Source organism: Zalophus californianus, chromosome 14 (genome assembly GCF_009762305.2).
Source record: "Zalophus californianus isolate mZalCal1 chromosome 14, mZalCal1.pri.v2, whole genome shotgun sequence".
Classification (NCBI taxonomy): Eukaryota; Metazoa; Chordata; class Mammalia; order Carnivora; family Otariidae; genus Zalophus; species Zalophus californianus.
Genome location: NC_045608.1, coordinates 27,070,481 through 27,086,930, shown reverse-complemented (window position 1 = coordinate 27,086,930; position 16,450 = coordinate 27,070,481). Strand labels below are relative to the sequence as shown.

At 47.9% G+C, this 16,450-nt stretch overlaps 1 protein-coding gene across 2 annotated transcripts in view; it reads left to right on the top strand.

Moving 5' to 3' along the window:
- UBE2L3 (ubiquitin conjugating enzyme E2 L3) overlaps positions 1-14,036 on the top strand; it is a 57,282-nt gene extending 43,246 nt beyond the window's left edge. The window contains exons 3-5 of one of the 2 annotated variants that reach the window (XM_027576172.2): positions 4,536-4,607; positions 6,403-6,589; positions 11,478-14,036. In XM_027576172.2, the coding sequence (XP_027431973.1) occupies positions 4,536-4,607; positions 6,403-6,589; positions 11,478-11,632 (414 nt within the window). In that variant the 3' untranslated portion in view covers positions 11,633-14,036. The remainder of the gene's footprint in view (positions 1-4,535; positions 4,608-6,402; positions 6,590-11,477) is intronic. The other variant, XM_027576173.2, reaches the window with a different exon arrangement.
- Positions 14,037-16,450: the final 2,414 nt, after the last annotated feature.

The following is a 16,450-nucleotide window of genomic DNA, read 5'->3' as shown; positions in this document are numbered from 1 at the left end:
AGAGTGGTCGAATCTTCTTTACATGCATGTGTATCATGACTAGAAGAAAATGCAGAAAAGTGGATTGTTAGCACAAAAGTTACTTTTCTTTTTCCTTTTCTCCTCAACTGTACTGTTTATAAAATAAACAATAAACACTTTAAAAGCAGTCAGTTATATAAAGGGAGAGTGGATACATGTTTGGCTAATCACCTGTAGCGTCTTCAGGAGAGAGAGAAATAAAATTTCAAGGCTGTGCACTAATTGAGAGCATGTAAAATTATCAGAAGAAATTAATTTTACGTATAAAAACATTCCTTGACACAGTAATATGAGCTAAAGGGAATGCAAGGCATCCATATAGGCAGGAATAACAGAAAAAACATTGATCAGGGTCATGCGTAAAGATAAAAATGCTAGAATCTTTGGTTAATTTGATAATGGAATGGTGTTACAGCTTGATCTTGGTGTGAGGCAAATTCCTGGTTAGTTGTATAATACTTTTCTACAACACAAACATGTTTTCTCATTAAGGTCCCTTAGAGTTTCTGAGCTACCTTCCACAGAATAAGTTTAGCTCTGAAATGTCAAAAATTCACAAGTGCTTTAGGCCTTTATCAAGAAGGTGTATCCTGGGCGCCTGGGTGGCTCAGTTGGTTAAGCGACTGCCTTCGGCTCAGGTCATGATCCTGGAGTCCCGGGATCGAGTCCCACATCGGGCTCCCTGCTCGGCAGGGAGTCTGCTTCTCCCTCTGACCCTCTTCCCTCTTGTGCTCTCTATCTCTCATTCTCTCTCTCTCAAATAAATAAATAAAATCTTTAAAAAAAGAAGGTATATCCTGAGTTTTAATTTTTGCACACCTTCTTCAGCAAAAATCACTGGGACAGGTGGACAGTCTGTGTGATTGGCACACACCCGAGCCACTCCTTTGGTCATCCCCAGAGCCCCAGACAAGGACAGAGGCCCAGAGAAGTTAAGGTGAGCTTAGCCATATTACCTAGGTAGTGGTGAGAGGCTCAGCCTAGTCGTGCTTCTAGTAGCAACAGAACTGCTTTTCTTGAGCTTTTTGCCCAGGTGCCAAGCACGTTGGACTCTATGAGGTCAGACCTCCTCATCAGTGCAGACTGAAGTTACACTCTCATTTCACAGCTGTTCGGGAAGGTCCCCGGCTTGCCCAGTGAGCAGGAGGTAGAGCCGAGGTTAGCACTGCTAACTGGAACCGGCTCATTCTTGTCTCCCAGCTCCTAGCGCAGGGCCCAGTCTCAGGTAAGGCACAGGGGTGGTTGATCAGTCTGGGGCAATGAATGAATAAATCTGGCAGATATGACCAGCCAAACAAAAGTACAGGGAAGCTCTTTTTACATGGCTCAAGCAGTATAAGTGAACGTGATTTTTACTTAGAAAATTTAAATCTCTTAAAAACCAGAAGCAAAAACAAAACCCCTAAAAACCAAAAATCAAAACCAAAAGCAATCTTCTCTGAGTTCCCCCATTTGTAATTTGTACAAATTTGTACATTTGTAACAGTGAGTCGAGCTGTCCTTGGTAGTGAGTGACTCCAGGTGGGCATACAGGACAAGGCCTGGGAGGGGTCTGCTGCCACTTTAACTTCTGGACAGTGTTTTAGAGAATTCTGTGTTCCTAAAGAAGGGATTAAGGATGGTTTTGTTGGGATAAAAATGACCTCGTAACCTTTCCCAGGTGTGTGCAGGGCTGTCTCCCCACATAGGCACCCGGCCTGGACTGTTCGCTAACATCTCCACCTTCTTCCAGACCCTGAGTCTCCCAGCTTCCTCACAAGCTTCCCCATAGATTAATCTTCTGACAGGATATCCCACTGCTCAGAGGGGAGTTCAGAGCCCTAAACGCGGCCCCAGCCTTTCCTTAGGAAGACCCCATATAGCCCCTCAGCCACACTGGCTGCTCCCAGCCTCTTGTCTTGCCCCAGATTGCCCCTTCCAAGCCCCACCATCCTAGTCTTCAGTCTTCTCTGCCTGGAAGACCTTTCTTACCCTTCAGCCTTCCCTAATTTTACCTGTCCTCAAAGCCCCTGCACCATGCCTCCCTTCTTTGGACATGTCTGCATGCCAACCTTGTTTCCCAGCAGAGGAGCTGTGTTTGCTGGAGGATACCCAGGTGGTCTGGGGCTTGAAGAGGAGGGGCTGTGTTGTGGAGGCTGCGAACAGCATTCCTGGGCACTCTTAGAAGCTTAGCTTTCTTTGGGTTGGGTGTGATACGGCAGGAGAGCCAGAGTACTAGGGTTTACTCAACTTCCCAAAGGTAGACGGAGGGTGAGGAGAGGCTGGGGCTCTTTTTCTGGGGCTCATCGTCTCTCAGAGGCTCCTGGGCCCATCAGGGTATCCAGCCCCTGAGGTCTAGATCTTCGAGCCATCCTAGGGACAAGGAGGTGGGACATGGTTCTGGCCCTGACTGGCTAACAGCTAGGGGCAAGCTCAGCTCTCCAGAGTCTAGCCATCCAGCTGGATGATGATGAGAAGACCAAGCTAGCCAGAATTTGGAGCCCTGGCCACCTGTTTGGCCTATCAGCACTCAGTGTGGTCTTGGTTGGGTTGTTATTTACCCCTGGTGTGACTCTTCATATTTTCTTTTTCTTTCTTTCTTTTTTTTTTAGTCTTTTTAGATTCATTTATTATTTTTTTAAGATTTATTCATTTATTTTAGGGATGTGGAGGGGAGAGAAAATCTCCAGCAGACTCTGTGCTGATTGTGGAGCCTGACAGGGAACTCAGTCTTAAAACTCTGAGAGCATGACCTGAGCTAAAACCAAGAGTTGGACGCTTAACCAGCTGCACCACCCAGGCGCCCCCAACTCTTAAAAGATGAGATATTTGCAAAAGACCTATCTGATAAAGGGCTGTTATCTAAAAATATACAAAAAATTCTTACTTGACTTTTATTTTTTATTGTTTGCTTTTAAAGATCTTATTTATTTATTTGACAGAGAGAGACAGCGAGAGAGGGAACACAAGCAGGGGGAGTGGGAGAGGGAGAAACAGGCTTCCTGCTGAGCAGGGAGCCCTATGCGGGGCTCCATCCCAGGACCCTGGGATCATGACCTGAGCCGAAGGCAGACGCTTAACGACTGAGACACCCAAGGTGCCCCATATTTTTATTTTATTTTATTTTTTTATAAAGATTTTTATTTATTTATTGAGAGAATGGTAGAGAGCATGAGAGGGAAGAAGGTCAGAGGGAGAGGCAGACTCCCTGCTGAGCAGGGAGCCTGATGCGGGACTCGATCCCGGGACTCCAGGATCATGACCTGAGCCGAAGGCAGTCGCTTAACCAACTGAGCCACCCAGGCACCCTATTTTTTTTTTATTTTTAAAGATTTTATTTATTTGAGAGAGTGAGCGAGAGAGCACAAGCTGGAGGAGAGTCAGAGGGAGAGGAAGAAGCAGGGGTAGAGGCAGGAGCAAACTCTCCGCTGAGCAGGGAGCCTGATGGGGGACTCATCCAAGGACCCTGGGATCATAGCCTGAGCTGAAGGCAGATGCTTAACCTACTGAACCACCCAGGTGCCCCAAGGGTCTGTTTTAAAATGGGCAAAAAAGGGGTGCCTGGGTGGTCCAGTCAGTTAAGCAACTGCCTTCGGCTCAGGTCATAATCCCAGGGTTCTGGGATCAAGTCCCGTATCAGGCTCCCTGCTCAGTTGGGAGTCTACCTCTCCCTCTGCCCTTCCCCCTGCTCATGTTTTCTCTCTCTCTCTCTCAAATAAATAAAATCTTCAAAAAATTTAATAAAATGGGCAAAAAATCTGAACAGATATCTCACCAAGGAAGATAAATATATAGATGGCAAATAAACATATGAAATAGTCAACATCATATTGTTATTAGGGAATTGCAAATTAAAATAACAAGATACCACTACAAACCTATTAGAATGACAGCAATCTAAAACACTAACACTAGGGCTCCTGGGTGGCTCAGTCGGTTAAGCGGTTAAGCGTCTGCTGCCATCTGCCTTCGGCTCAGGTCATGATCCTGGAGTCCTGGGATGAGCCCCATGTCAGGCTCCCTGCTCAGTGGGGAGTCTGCTACCCCTCTCCCTCTGCCTCTCCTTCTGCCCCTTTCCCTGCTCATCCTTTCTCTCTCTTTCTCTCCTTCTCTCTTTCTCATAAATGAAATCTTTAAAAAAATAAAACATACCAACAAATGCTGGGGAGGATGTCTCTCGGTGAGGAACTCTCATTCGATGGTGGTGGAAATGTAAAATAGTGCAGCCACTTTGGAAGGCAGTTGGTGATTTTTTTTTTTTTTTTTTAACAAAACTAAACATACCCTTGGGAGGCCTGGTTGGCTCAGTCAGTTAAGCCTCTGCCTTCGGCTCAGGTCATGACCCCTAGGTCCTGGGATCAAACCCCACATTGGGCTCCTTGAGCAGGGAGCCTGCGTCTCTCTCTGCTGCTTCCCCTGCTTGTGCTCTCTCTCTCTGACAACTAAATAAATAAAATCTTTAAAAATAAATAAAATAAATGTCTTAAAAAAACAAACAAACAAACAACTAAACATACTCTTAATCTACAATCCAGGAATCTTGCTGCTTGGTATTTCCCCAGAGGAGTTGGGAAGGTGTATCCACACAAAAACCTGCACACAGATGTGTAAGTCAGCTTTATTCATAGTTGCCAAACTTGGAAGCAACCAAGATGTCCTTCAGTGGGTGAATGGATAAAATAAGTGGTGCTAAATCCAGACAATGAAATATTCAGTGCTAAGAAGAAATGAGCTATTGTGCCATGAAAAAAACATGGCAGAACCTTAAATGCATATTACGAAGTGAAAGAAGCCATCTGTAAAGGCTATATATACTGTCAGATTCTAACTCTAATGTATGATACCATACCAAAACCATAAAATGAATACCAAGAGTGAACCCTAACGTAACTGGACTGTGGGTGATAATGAGATGTCAGTGTAGGTTCATTGATTGTAACAAACAGCCACTGTATGAGGGATGTTGATGGTGGGGGAGGCTGTGTGTGTGGAGGAACAGACATACAGGAACCCAGCTCAGCTTTCCTCTGCTATCCAAAAGTAGAGCATTCTGGGGCGCCTGGCTGGGTCAGTCAGTGGAGCCTGCGACTCCTGATCTCAGGGCTGTCAGTTTGAGCCCCAGATTGGGTGAAGGGATTACATAAGAATAAAATCTTAAAAACCACACAAAGTAGAGCGTTCCTAGGAAACCTTGTGTAAGCCAAAATGGTGTAAAGCAAAGAAACAGTTGGTTACCATTAATTTACATGGAAAAAAGGTTTAGTGTTCCCAGACCCCAAAAATAACCTCTCTTAGGCTTGTCTGATACTTTAGGACACATCTTGCTAACAGATAACACAAAATAAATCAGATAAAGAACAGGTGCTCACAGACACAGTTCAGAGCTTGTCACCAAGACACCGAGTGTAGTTCCTGGGGAAGGCGCTGGGCGGCGCCACCACTCTGGCTGCTCCTGGTGCGCGTGCTGCCTCTCTAAAGGATTGCAGCAAAACAAACACGTGTGCTGAAAACAGCACTTTGTTTTCACTTTTTTGCATTTTTTGGTAAAAGTGAAAATCCTCTTCAGATTTCTTTCTGTTGGCTAGCAAAACAGGTACTAATGTAGGCCTTTCGTGAAAGTAAAGTGGCATCACTCAAACTTTTGGAAAGTGAGGGATACCTGGACTTCCCTCTTGGTGTTGCTGTAAACCTAAAACTACTCAAAGTCTATTAAGGATACAAAGATAGGGGCGCCTGGGTGGCTCAGTCGTTAAGCATCTGCCTTCGGCTCAGGTCGATCCCAGGGTCGTGGGATCGAGCCCCGCATTGGGCTCCCTGCTCCGCGGGGGGCCTCCTCCTCCCTCTCCCTCTCCCACTCCCCCTGCTTGTGTTCCCTCTCTCACTCTGTCTCTGTCAAATAAATAAATAAAATCTTAAAAAAAAAAAAGAATACAAAGATAAAGTGACCACACCATCAATCTCAGAGCTTTCTGGAACTTAGCAGACATCTTGCTCTAGAAATACTGATCGAGGGCGCCTGGGTGGCTCAGTCTGTTAAGCGGCTGCCTCCGGCTCAGGTCATGATCCCAGGGTCCTGGGATCGAGTCCTGCGTCGGGCTCCCTGCTCAGCATGGAATCTGCTTCTCCCTCTGCCCCTCACCCCGCTCAGGCTCACTCGCTCTCACTTCCTCTCTCTCTCAAACAAATAAATAAAATCTTAAAAAAAAAATGAAATAGAGAAAGAAAAATAATTAAAAAAAAAAAGAAACACTGATCGACTGTTGGTTGCCCTCAAGGTGACAAGGCTTCAGTTGGCATACTGCTTGAAATAAATTAGTTTTTCAAGTAAACAGACCGATTCTGTCTCAGCAACAGGTTTTTGAGCTGTAGCGTGTTCATTTGGTCTTTTCTCGTTCCCTGCAGGACAACCCTCCATATGATAAGGGGGCCTTCAGAATCGAAATCAACTTTCCAGCAGAGTACCCATTCAAACCACCGAAGATCACATTTAAAACAAAGATCTATCACCCGAACATCGATGAAAAGGGGCAGGTCTGTCTGCCAGTAATTAGTGCTGAAAACTGGAAGCCAGCAACCAAAACCGACCAAGGTAAAAGCATGCTTCTTATGTCTTCCTCGGATGTTGCTGCCGTGGGCAGGGGCTCTTCAGTCCTTTCTAAGGCCATGTCTCACAGAGTCCGGAGAAATCTTACCTGACCAACTCCAGTGCATGCAGAAGTGCTGCTGAGGTTCCACCATTCCTTGTGGGAAGGGCACATCTCAGTTAAACTGTTGACCTATGTAGGTATTGGAGGAGGCCCATCTGTGCTCCCAACCAGTGGAGACACATGTAGAGAGACCAGCCCAGCATTGGCTACCTGTGCAGTGAGGGGGGGTGGGCACTGTCCCTGCAGGTTTTCATGAGGGATCGCATGGCTGCTCTGAGTGAGAAAGGGCAAGTGGTGTTTAAGGTGACCTCACACAGGAGTTAGCACATGAACTCAGACTTGAAGGAAGAAGGGAGGTTGGAGAGGTCCTGCCAGACTAAAAGAAGGGCGTAAGGCAAAGCCATGTGGTGGGCAGCACAATGCTAGTGGCTCAGGGGGTGGTGTTGGGGGAAAGGGCATGGTCATGTGGGCTGTGTACCCTGATGAAAGCACAGAGTTGGCTTTAGTGGGCCTAGAATTCCTTGTAATTGTATGTGGCCACGTGTCCAGGTCCCTCTGTGTGAACATACATGTGCTCATTTTTCTGGGAAAGGTACTTGATTCATTATTATGGTTAGCCTTCCTCTTGTCCCATGGAAGTATCTAGATTTTGTTAGACTGTATCCAGTTTTTGTTAACTCCAGAACTTTCTTTTGAACTCCTGATCTCGTATTTTTAGTGGCTTTCTGATGTGTAGCTACCTGAACCACTGTACAGTCTTTTCAGATTAAAGGGAGTGGATGAGGCTGGAATTTGTGAGGCCACAGGTGGTTTCTCAGTGACCAGTATAGTCATTTTTCAGTGGAACCCCTGGAAGATGGAGTTGAAAATCTTGCACAGGAAGTCAAGTCTTCCTTATTTGAAATAATAGCCGTGAAAGGTGTCCATCAGGTTTCACAGCTGAGTAGTAGAAAGGAGTGGGTTTTATGTTGAATCAGAATAGAAAGATCTCCAGTGGATGTGGCATTCGGTCATGTACAAGTTGATATTTATAAAAGCTTGACGAAGTATGTTCTTAAGTGCATGTCCTTGGGTTTTTTTCCTATACAAATTCCTAGCTCCTCACATACATCAAGCATGTTGTCCCTGGCACTTGCTGCCGTGTTCCCTTGCTGCTGCTGTCTATTATTATATTACAAACCACCTCAAAACTTCATGGGTTAAAATAACAAGAATTTGGTATTTCTTATTCTGTAGGTTGGCAGGACTCAGCTGGGTGGTTCTGCAGCTGGTCATTCCAGAGGTCACTCATGGCTCAGTATCTCTATGTAATTCAGCATTCACAGCAACTTTAGGGTACATAACTACTGCAAAAAAACCTAGAATTGACTGTACATGGAATGTCCAGAATAGGCAAATCTACAGAGAGAGAACATAGAGTAGTGTTTGTTGGGGCTGGGATGAGGGGATTAGGAAGTGACTATGAGAGTGGGTATTGTTTTGGGAATGATGAAAATATTCTGGAGTGAAATGGTATCACACAGTTTTTGTGTATCTACTAAAAACAACTTAATTCTATACTTTTAAGAGTTTCTCTTTTTTTATATCTCAACTTTTTTAATATCTCAATTTTTAATCAGGAAGTAGGGAAGCATTAAAAATTGAGCAAAAATAGCAGGAGAAAAGTCAAGAAACAAAGCAAAACTATATCAGAGAGGTAGTAGAAGTTGGCGATAATAACACCAGAAAAAAACTTGAAGACAAAGTTTTGTTCAGCAGTGTATCTGGTTCTAGTAGATGTCTCAGCAACGGAGCGAGGGCTTAGTTTAGTGGTTGAATAAGATTTGCATAGAAATTAGAGTCAGTAACAAAGCAAGCATAATATGGACTCTGTATGTACCAAACAACAGCAACAAAATTATATACAGAAAAATCAAATAATTCCTAAATTGAATGTTTCAGTCCCCCGTACATTATTATCTTAAATCAAGCAGATAAAATTTAGAAAGAGGACTCAAGAAATATAATAAACAGCAGAAGACTAATTAGATTTTGTAGCACATTCTATAGAAGGCTGGTTAGGCATTACGTACTTTCAGGGTTGGGGGAAAGTACCACTCACATTTTATTCTGAGAACGGAGCCCCTGGATCTGAAGTGGGGGGGGTTGAATCACGGATATTGTTTACATCCCCTATTACAAAGAGACAGAACAAAAATGGGGAAATTTTATAGCCTTTATTCTCTGATCCTATACATTGAGAGTAGGAGGTAAAATTTGGTAATGTTTTTAAACTCTTACATTTTGGAGGCAAAATAAAATAACTTCTGAGACACATTTGGGTCAAGGAAGAGATTTAAAAAAAGCCAGGGCTAGACCATTTGTAAAATGTAATGAGTGCACTGTTTTATGTGTGAAAATGCTGGGAGGGGGCCACAGTTGTGGTGTGAAGAGCAGTTGTAGCTGTCAGTGTCCTCACTAGCAAAGCAAGCTAAGCTCAGCTGGATTCTATTACAGTTTAACTAAGGAGCCCGCAGTGCACCCAAAGGAACAGAGAAAGAATGAAATACTCGTCAGAACTACTAAATAAATTGGAAAATATTTCGACTTGATCAAATAAGCAAAAGCAAATTCCCAGAAAATAATTTAATAGATATAGCATACTTGCAAAGTGATTATGTTTTGAAAAGCCAGCCTTAATAATGAACAAATGGTTCTATACTGTTACATTAGGTATTAAGATGATCATAGTGAAAAGCAGAGAACCTGAGTACCCATCATGGAGGGTAAACAGGACACCTTGAAAACTCCTCAGTGCCCCCCCCACCGCACCCCCCCCAATGCACTCATCCAGGCAAGAGCCCTTTGAGGTTCCTGAAATGCTAATGAAGCAGCAGTTCTGCTATAGAACAGTTTCTAATCACAGCAGAAGACCGGAAGCCATCTCTTTATGCACTGAGTCACATGTGGTGCAGGTTTCCAACCTGAAGTCAAGAACAGCAGGAGGGATATGGAGCAGTCTCACAGCTGAGCACAGGGTGGGGAATCTGGGAGCTTGCTAAAATAGGGCATGGCCCTTGAGCTGGGGTAGTGTCTGAGAGAAACTGTGAAAGGTGTCCTCTGGAAGAGTGTTTGTCTCAGTGTGGTTGCTTCCCTTGGCTGGACAGGAGGGGGCCTTAGGTGCTCATTTTAATGTTTGTTGATGCATGCCATCTGTTTATGGCAAGTCAGAGTGATTTTCCATTGGAGTTACATTTACTTTTTCTTTGAAAAAAATTTATATTTTAAAAAAGGTGATTTAGAGAAATATATTAGGTAACTAATCATTTAGGCTATATGTGGATATATGGCAAACAGTGGAACACCAGTGGTGGGAATTGGGGAAACAGGAACAAACAAAATAGCTTTATTATCATTTGTGCTGTCACACAAGAATCAAATGTGAAAGGGATAAATCTTAAATAAACAGACAAAAATATACTTCCAGTGCCTGCTTCCTCTTAGAGATATTTACAGGTGGGAGGTGATAATGCCTGCCCCTGGGGGTGGTGTGGAGATTGGATTAGAAACTGCCTCAGCCTACAGAGATGCTTCCAGGCCCTTCACTCCTGCTTGCTCTTCACAGTCCACCCTCCTTGTCCACCAGCCCCTCCTCCCTACTCAACCTGGACCTCCTCAGCCCTGCATGTGCCACCTCTCCTCAGCTGTGTCCACCATGGTCACAGAAACCCTCAATTGCCTCATCTCACCTGGTAGCACTGACAGGCAGAGGTGAGGGCAGGTGGGCTTTGGCTGCCTGGCCATGGGTACTTTGTGCTGTTCCTCCCACTCAGAGCAGAGCTAGGAGCTGGGTAGGCCTTTGTGACTGGCTCAGCTAGCACTAGCATTTAATCCATAACTTGTAATGCTGGGCTGAAAAACACGGTCCCCAGCAAAGGAATCCGTGGCATCGGTAATCCAGAGGAGAGATGCCTTTTTGCTAGGAATGTGGCAGTGGGAAGGAACACAGCATTCTGGGGGTGCTGGTCCTAATCAGGGCTGGGTGAGGAGAAACGTGTGTGAGAAGGTGAAGTGGCTACATGCACCACCCCACTTCTGAGGTGAAGCCTCCGGTTCCTGGACCTTCCATGCTTCCCCCTCAATCTCCCTTCCCCACCTTCCTTTCCCTTGTGGCCCTTCCATCCCAGGGCTAGCCTTCCCGGACATCTAGGACTTACTGTACTTTGCGCAAGTGTTGTGGAGCCCACCCCAAGCAGTTGGTGTGATTTCTCCTTCTGGAATTGAGAGCATAACACTGGTGAGGGTTAGCTACCTTCCAGCAGTTAAGACAGGGTGTCAAGTGAACCTGTCTCAGCTAGTTGAGAAGCTCTTAGGGGTCTTCCAGTGTGGGCTCATTATGCATTTACACCACGCAGACACCAAAGTCCCCTGAACCGATTGCAGTGAGGGGACATGTCACCCAGTCCCTGCCCTGGAGAAGCTCCACCTGTGTGTGCAAGTGTGTGTATATGTATATGAGGGGTTGTCCGTGCTAGGACCGAGATCTCCAGAGTTCAGGAGGAGGAGGAGTGAGAGTGACTGGGGGTTCCCTGAGATGTCAGTTCAGGAAGGTTCCTGGAGGAGGTGGAGGTGTCACTCTGAACAGTTACCTGCTATCGTGTTAGCAGCTTGTGGCCCAGCACTTTCTCCCAACTACAGAGGAAAGGTGGGTTGCGCCCTGGTGGTTAGAATTTTGGATAAATGGGAGGCCACTTTATCTTAAAAGCACATTGATGTAAGTCAGTGTTGCAGTCAAAAGTTGCCCTTTCTGAGACTATTCTAACCAGCGGTGCCTGGTCCTTTTCTTGGCAGTAATCCAGTCCCTCATAGCACTGGTGAACGACCCCCAGCCCGAGCACCCACTTCGGGCTGACCTAGCTGAAGAATACTCTAAGGACCGTAAAAAATTCTGTAAGAATGCTGAAGAGTTTACAAAGAAATACGGGGAGAAGCGACCTGTGGACTAAACTCTGCCGCGACCGATTCCAGCGAGTGTGAGCGGAGACCCCGCAAAGCAGGACTCTGTGGAAAATTGACATGTGCGGCTGCCTGGCGTTTGCTTGTGGCAGTTACTAACTTTCTACAGTTTTCTTAATCAAAAGCGGTCTAGGTAACCTGTAAAGAAAGGATTAAAAATTTAAGATGTTCTAGTTCTGCTTTCTTTGTTTTAAAAATCACTGCTTCAATCTACTTTAAAAGAATGGTGTTTCTTTTCTTGTCCAAATTGATCCAAAACCTTCAATTTACATTTAGCCCTTAAGGTTAAGGAAAAAAAGAAAAAAAAAAAGGTTGCAGTTCCCTTTCTTCCCCTGCCCTTGCAACTCCCACTTTCTTGCATTTGGTTTATTTTTCACTCATTCACTTTCCCCCAGACCCAGGGCTATCTCCTCCGCAAAGGAGAAGAGACTGCTCCTGGCAATTCTGGTGGCTTCTCTACTCCCATGTTGCACTGCCCTGTGTGGGAGTTGGTTCAAATTCTCCTGGCTCCAATTTATAACATCCTTTAAAAAGAATTTAAAAACAAGCAAACCACCACTCACCACCCCACCACCTCCCCCTCACCACCAAAACAAAACAAAAACCAGCCATGAAAAGGGAGGCCCAGTTCTTCTGTAAAAATCTGGCCGGTGTTACCACAATAACATTGGTTAAATGGGCAAACCCTGATGTCTGTGTGCGTGATTGAACTTCAGCCTGGCCTGGCCTGCTTGGGGAAACCCAGGTCTGTGGCAACCCCAGGGGAGGGCCTGCCGACCAGAGGATGCTGTGCACTTGTGTGAGGAATTTCTCTCCAGAGAGGCTCCTGCGGCCAAAGGTTTACGCTCCTCCCTGCAGCCACTGTAGAAGACGTGCTGGTCATTGCGGACAGCGCCGAAGCCAGAACGTCCATGTGAAATTCCACGCTCACCTGTCTCTGAGCTCCATCTGAATGTGCCACGGAGCTCACTCTCCCAGCTCCTCAGTGCAGCGCAGCCCCACTGCGACCCTCCCTCGGCACAGTTTGACCCTTTGCGGGGTTGGAATTGGCGGGACTTGGCTGTAGCCAGCAACAGTCTGGGGTTGCCGGTGCCCTGCTGGCCCCTTCCTTCGGAGCAGCCGGCCAGCCCCGGAACAAGGCGGCCTTCCCTCTCCCTCTGGACTCACAGCCTTTGCAGAGTCAAGCTCCACTTGAAGCTCACTCAGTAATATCCTTTACATGTGTTTTATATTGTTTTGACTGCCTTTTTTTGTAGAAATAAAATTGACCTTAGAATTTATCATCAAATGAACTTGTAAGGATTTGAATGTTAATGTCTTTTCAAAGCAAGCGGGACTGCCCCTGAAATCGAGAATGCGGGTCACTGACACCCAGAGGAAGCCGATGGTCCAAACGCCGCATCACCAGCTCCTCTTCTGCCACTGGCGGCTGCCCTTCTTGGTTCTCAGGGGGGAACTAGATTCTGTGGAGAAGATGACGTAAAGAAACTGCTTTCTGTTTTTAGCTCTCTTACTTGGGATCTTTCCGGGGCTTTACAGACCTGTAAGATGGTTTCACCTGTGCAGAGGTGGGTGTGATGGGTAGGTTAGGCAGCATAATGTTGTTTAGTTGTCCAGGTGCATGGTCCCTGCGGTGTGTCAATGAACTCAGCTTCTTTAGTCCTAGGTACGCCGGGGGCAGGTTCTGGAGACTCCCGTGTGCCCAGGAACGCAAGAGCGTCAGGCCAGTGTTTCCACATCTGTCTCTTCATTAGCAGAAAGGTGATGATGGACTTTTATTTCACTCACATGCAGATTTGTAATAAAATGCCAAATTCTGTCAGAAGCTATACAAATAAGCCACCATTTGTTCTCATTGCTTCTCTGAACCCAGAAATACTGCCATTTGTGGAGACTGTCCCATTGCTTCGTATCTTTACCAGTGTAGTTCTGCCCGCCTGTCGCCCTCTCACTTCTCTGCTCATCATGGGAGGATACCTCTGTGAAAGCCGGCAGCCCCTCAGGGACTCCCAGCCCTGGCATGGCAGCCCAGGGTTTGCCCCATCAGAGGCCTGGCCCTGGGAGAGCGAGGCAGTGGGTGGGCCCTCCTGCAGGCCTAGGCAGTTTGTCCCGTCCAGCCTGGGCAGTCCCCGGGTCAGGCTTTGAGCACGCTGGCGGGCAGCCCTGGCTGCTCCACAACCAAACAGCTGTGTCCTCTGGAGAAGGGGAGAGCTGTGGAGCGGCCACCGCTGACCCGAGCCCACTCAGGAATTCACGCCCGCCGGGTTCCTCAGAGTGCGCTGGGTCCTCCCCGTCCGCCCTGCCCCTCCCCGCCACACCCATGGCGGAGAATAGGCTTTCTGAGATGCCGCGATCCCGTTCTGCTGCCCTTAATAAAAATGCTCTCCGACACTGGTTTGGTCTTGTGGGTTTCTTCCTTACTGGGAGTGGGCAGAGCCCGGGGCCTATGTTCTTGTATACGGGGGAGGGGCGGCCAGGGCACAGGCTCACTCTTCTGCCTGCTCCTCTCTCCCCACGCCCAACTTTTCCAGAAGAGAGCACAGGGGCGTGTGGCCTTCCCAGGAGGGAAGCCGAAAAGGCTGGAGATCCAGACCATCAGGGCCTGCCAAGGGGCACCTTGAGTGTCAGGGGAGGGGACAGTGGCCTCTCTCTATATGACAGGGGCAACATTTCAGTACACTTCTCAGTCCCAAGAGAGTGATACTATCAGAGGAGCAGACCGAGGCCCTGAGGAAGGGTGGCTGTCTTGTTCAACATCACCGAACTCAGGAGGGTGTGCCTGAGGGTGGGGCTAGGCCATTTCCTTGAATGATTCCAGCCAGGAACCTGGCCTCCAAGTCCCAGTGACCTCCTGTTGTAGTATTGACACAGCATGGGGCCGTGATGCTTGTTTCTTATTTCCCTGTCTGGAATTTGACACCAGCAGAGACCAGACCTGCCCTGTCAGATAGGTCTGCAGGTGTCCAGAAGGAACATTCCTAGGAAGCAAGGAACCGGTCCTTTCCCTTGATCATCAGGAGGGTACTCTGCCGTATTCTAGCACTTCATCCTCCGTGACTCTCAAGACAACCCCATGGACACCATTATCCCTATTTTTACAGCGGAAGAGACAGGTTCAGTGACAGCCAAGGAAACCAGGCCTGGGTTTTTACAGTCTAGCTCCAGAGGCTGTTACAGTCCACCCCTCAAGTTCTTTGGAGCCTGACCCTTGCCAAATCCGGAGCCCTGCAGGACCTTCTCTCAACTTTCTCAACTCAGAGCCACCATTTTCTTGCCTTCCTCACTCTTGTATTAATTGTTTAGCTCAAAATACGCATCTACTTCATCACTCCCGTGCCCACGGCAGCCTGGCTTCTGTCAGCCCCTGGCTCCCTGAGGCTTCCTCTGGCAGGGGCCCCAGGACTTCCTCATTGTGCAGTCCACAGGCTGGCGGCCTCTCAGCCCCGCTCTCTTTCTTCAGTTGGCAGCACCTCCGTGTCCCACCCTGCCAGGGCAGCCCCCTGACCCGGTCGAAGGCAAAGCCAGACCTGGTCTTGGTTCTTCCTGCCCCGTCTGCACTGGCTCTTCCTCCTCTCCCTGCGTCCCTCATGCAGCACAGGGTGATGGCACCAGCCGGAGAAGGAGCAGAGCTGAAGGTAGCCTGGCTCAGGTGGTACTTGCTAGATAGCTGTTTCCTGGATGATTGGAACATGTTCTTGCAGAAGGGCTCCTGGGGGTACCCTGCATGCCTCTCAGAGGATCAGAGCGCAAATGGCTGCCCGACAGCGGAGGCTGTAACTGAGGCCCAGAGAAAGAAGTCATTTCTTCAGAGGGCATTCTCCGAGCCGGCCTGACTTGGTTAGGAATCCCCTTTTGCCCCACACTCTGCTTTGTGTTCCTCCCCCAGTCCCCTCCCACTGCAGTCCGGATCATACCAGCTATCCCCATGTTCATGCCAGACTGAGCTCCTTGCAGGCTGGGCTGTCCTGGCACCCAGCCCTGGACCCGCCCACAATAGACCTTCCTTCCATAACTCGTGAATGGGTGGAGAACAGTAAACCCCTTGCCTAAGCCACCCAGTGCAGGTTTGACATAGGAATACCCCCATCTCCCCAGTGGGGCTGCTAATGACCAGCTCCGCAACAGGCCCTGTACGGCCTGCAGCCTTCTTTCTGCCTTATCACTTTGCCTCCCCTTGTGAGGTGGACCTCAGTCTCCAGATTATTTGACCAGTGTGGCCATGGCCCCTCTCTTCTCTCCACTGTTACATGCTCATGGTCCCTAGGGCTGATCTGGGTCTTCAACTCTGCTCACTCCTCTCTCCCTCCCTGAGCAACGGGAGCCTGCTCTGCAGCTTCATCTTGTCTGTGCAGACCCCAAATCTCTCCTGTCCACCCACACCTCTGTCCTGAGCCTCAGAGCCACACAGCCAGCTGCCTCCTCCTCTCAGAATAGTGGAACCCCTTCCCACCCCACCAAAGGAGGTGCCTCTGCCAGCGGGCTGCCTTCAGGCCACCCCTACCAGCTCCAGCCAGCAGCCTGCAGGAGTGTGGCCAGACCCCACTGGACTGAGGCAAGGAGGTGAGGGCAAGGCACTAGGAGGGACTAAGTGATTCCAGTTTACAGCCATGGAGGAAGGGTAGGAGGAAAGGGCCTGTTGCTGAAAGAATCATGGTCAAGGGAAGGTTAGTATGAAAGATGGAGCCAGAAAAGAGTGGGCTGAAGCCACAGTCAAGGGGGTAGAGGTGTAGGATGGGGGCAGCAGGAAGGAGGAGCAAGATCCCACCCTTACCCCTTCAGAAAGCTATACATCCCTCAGGGCTGCCTAG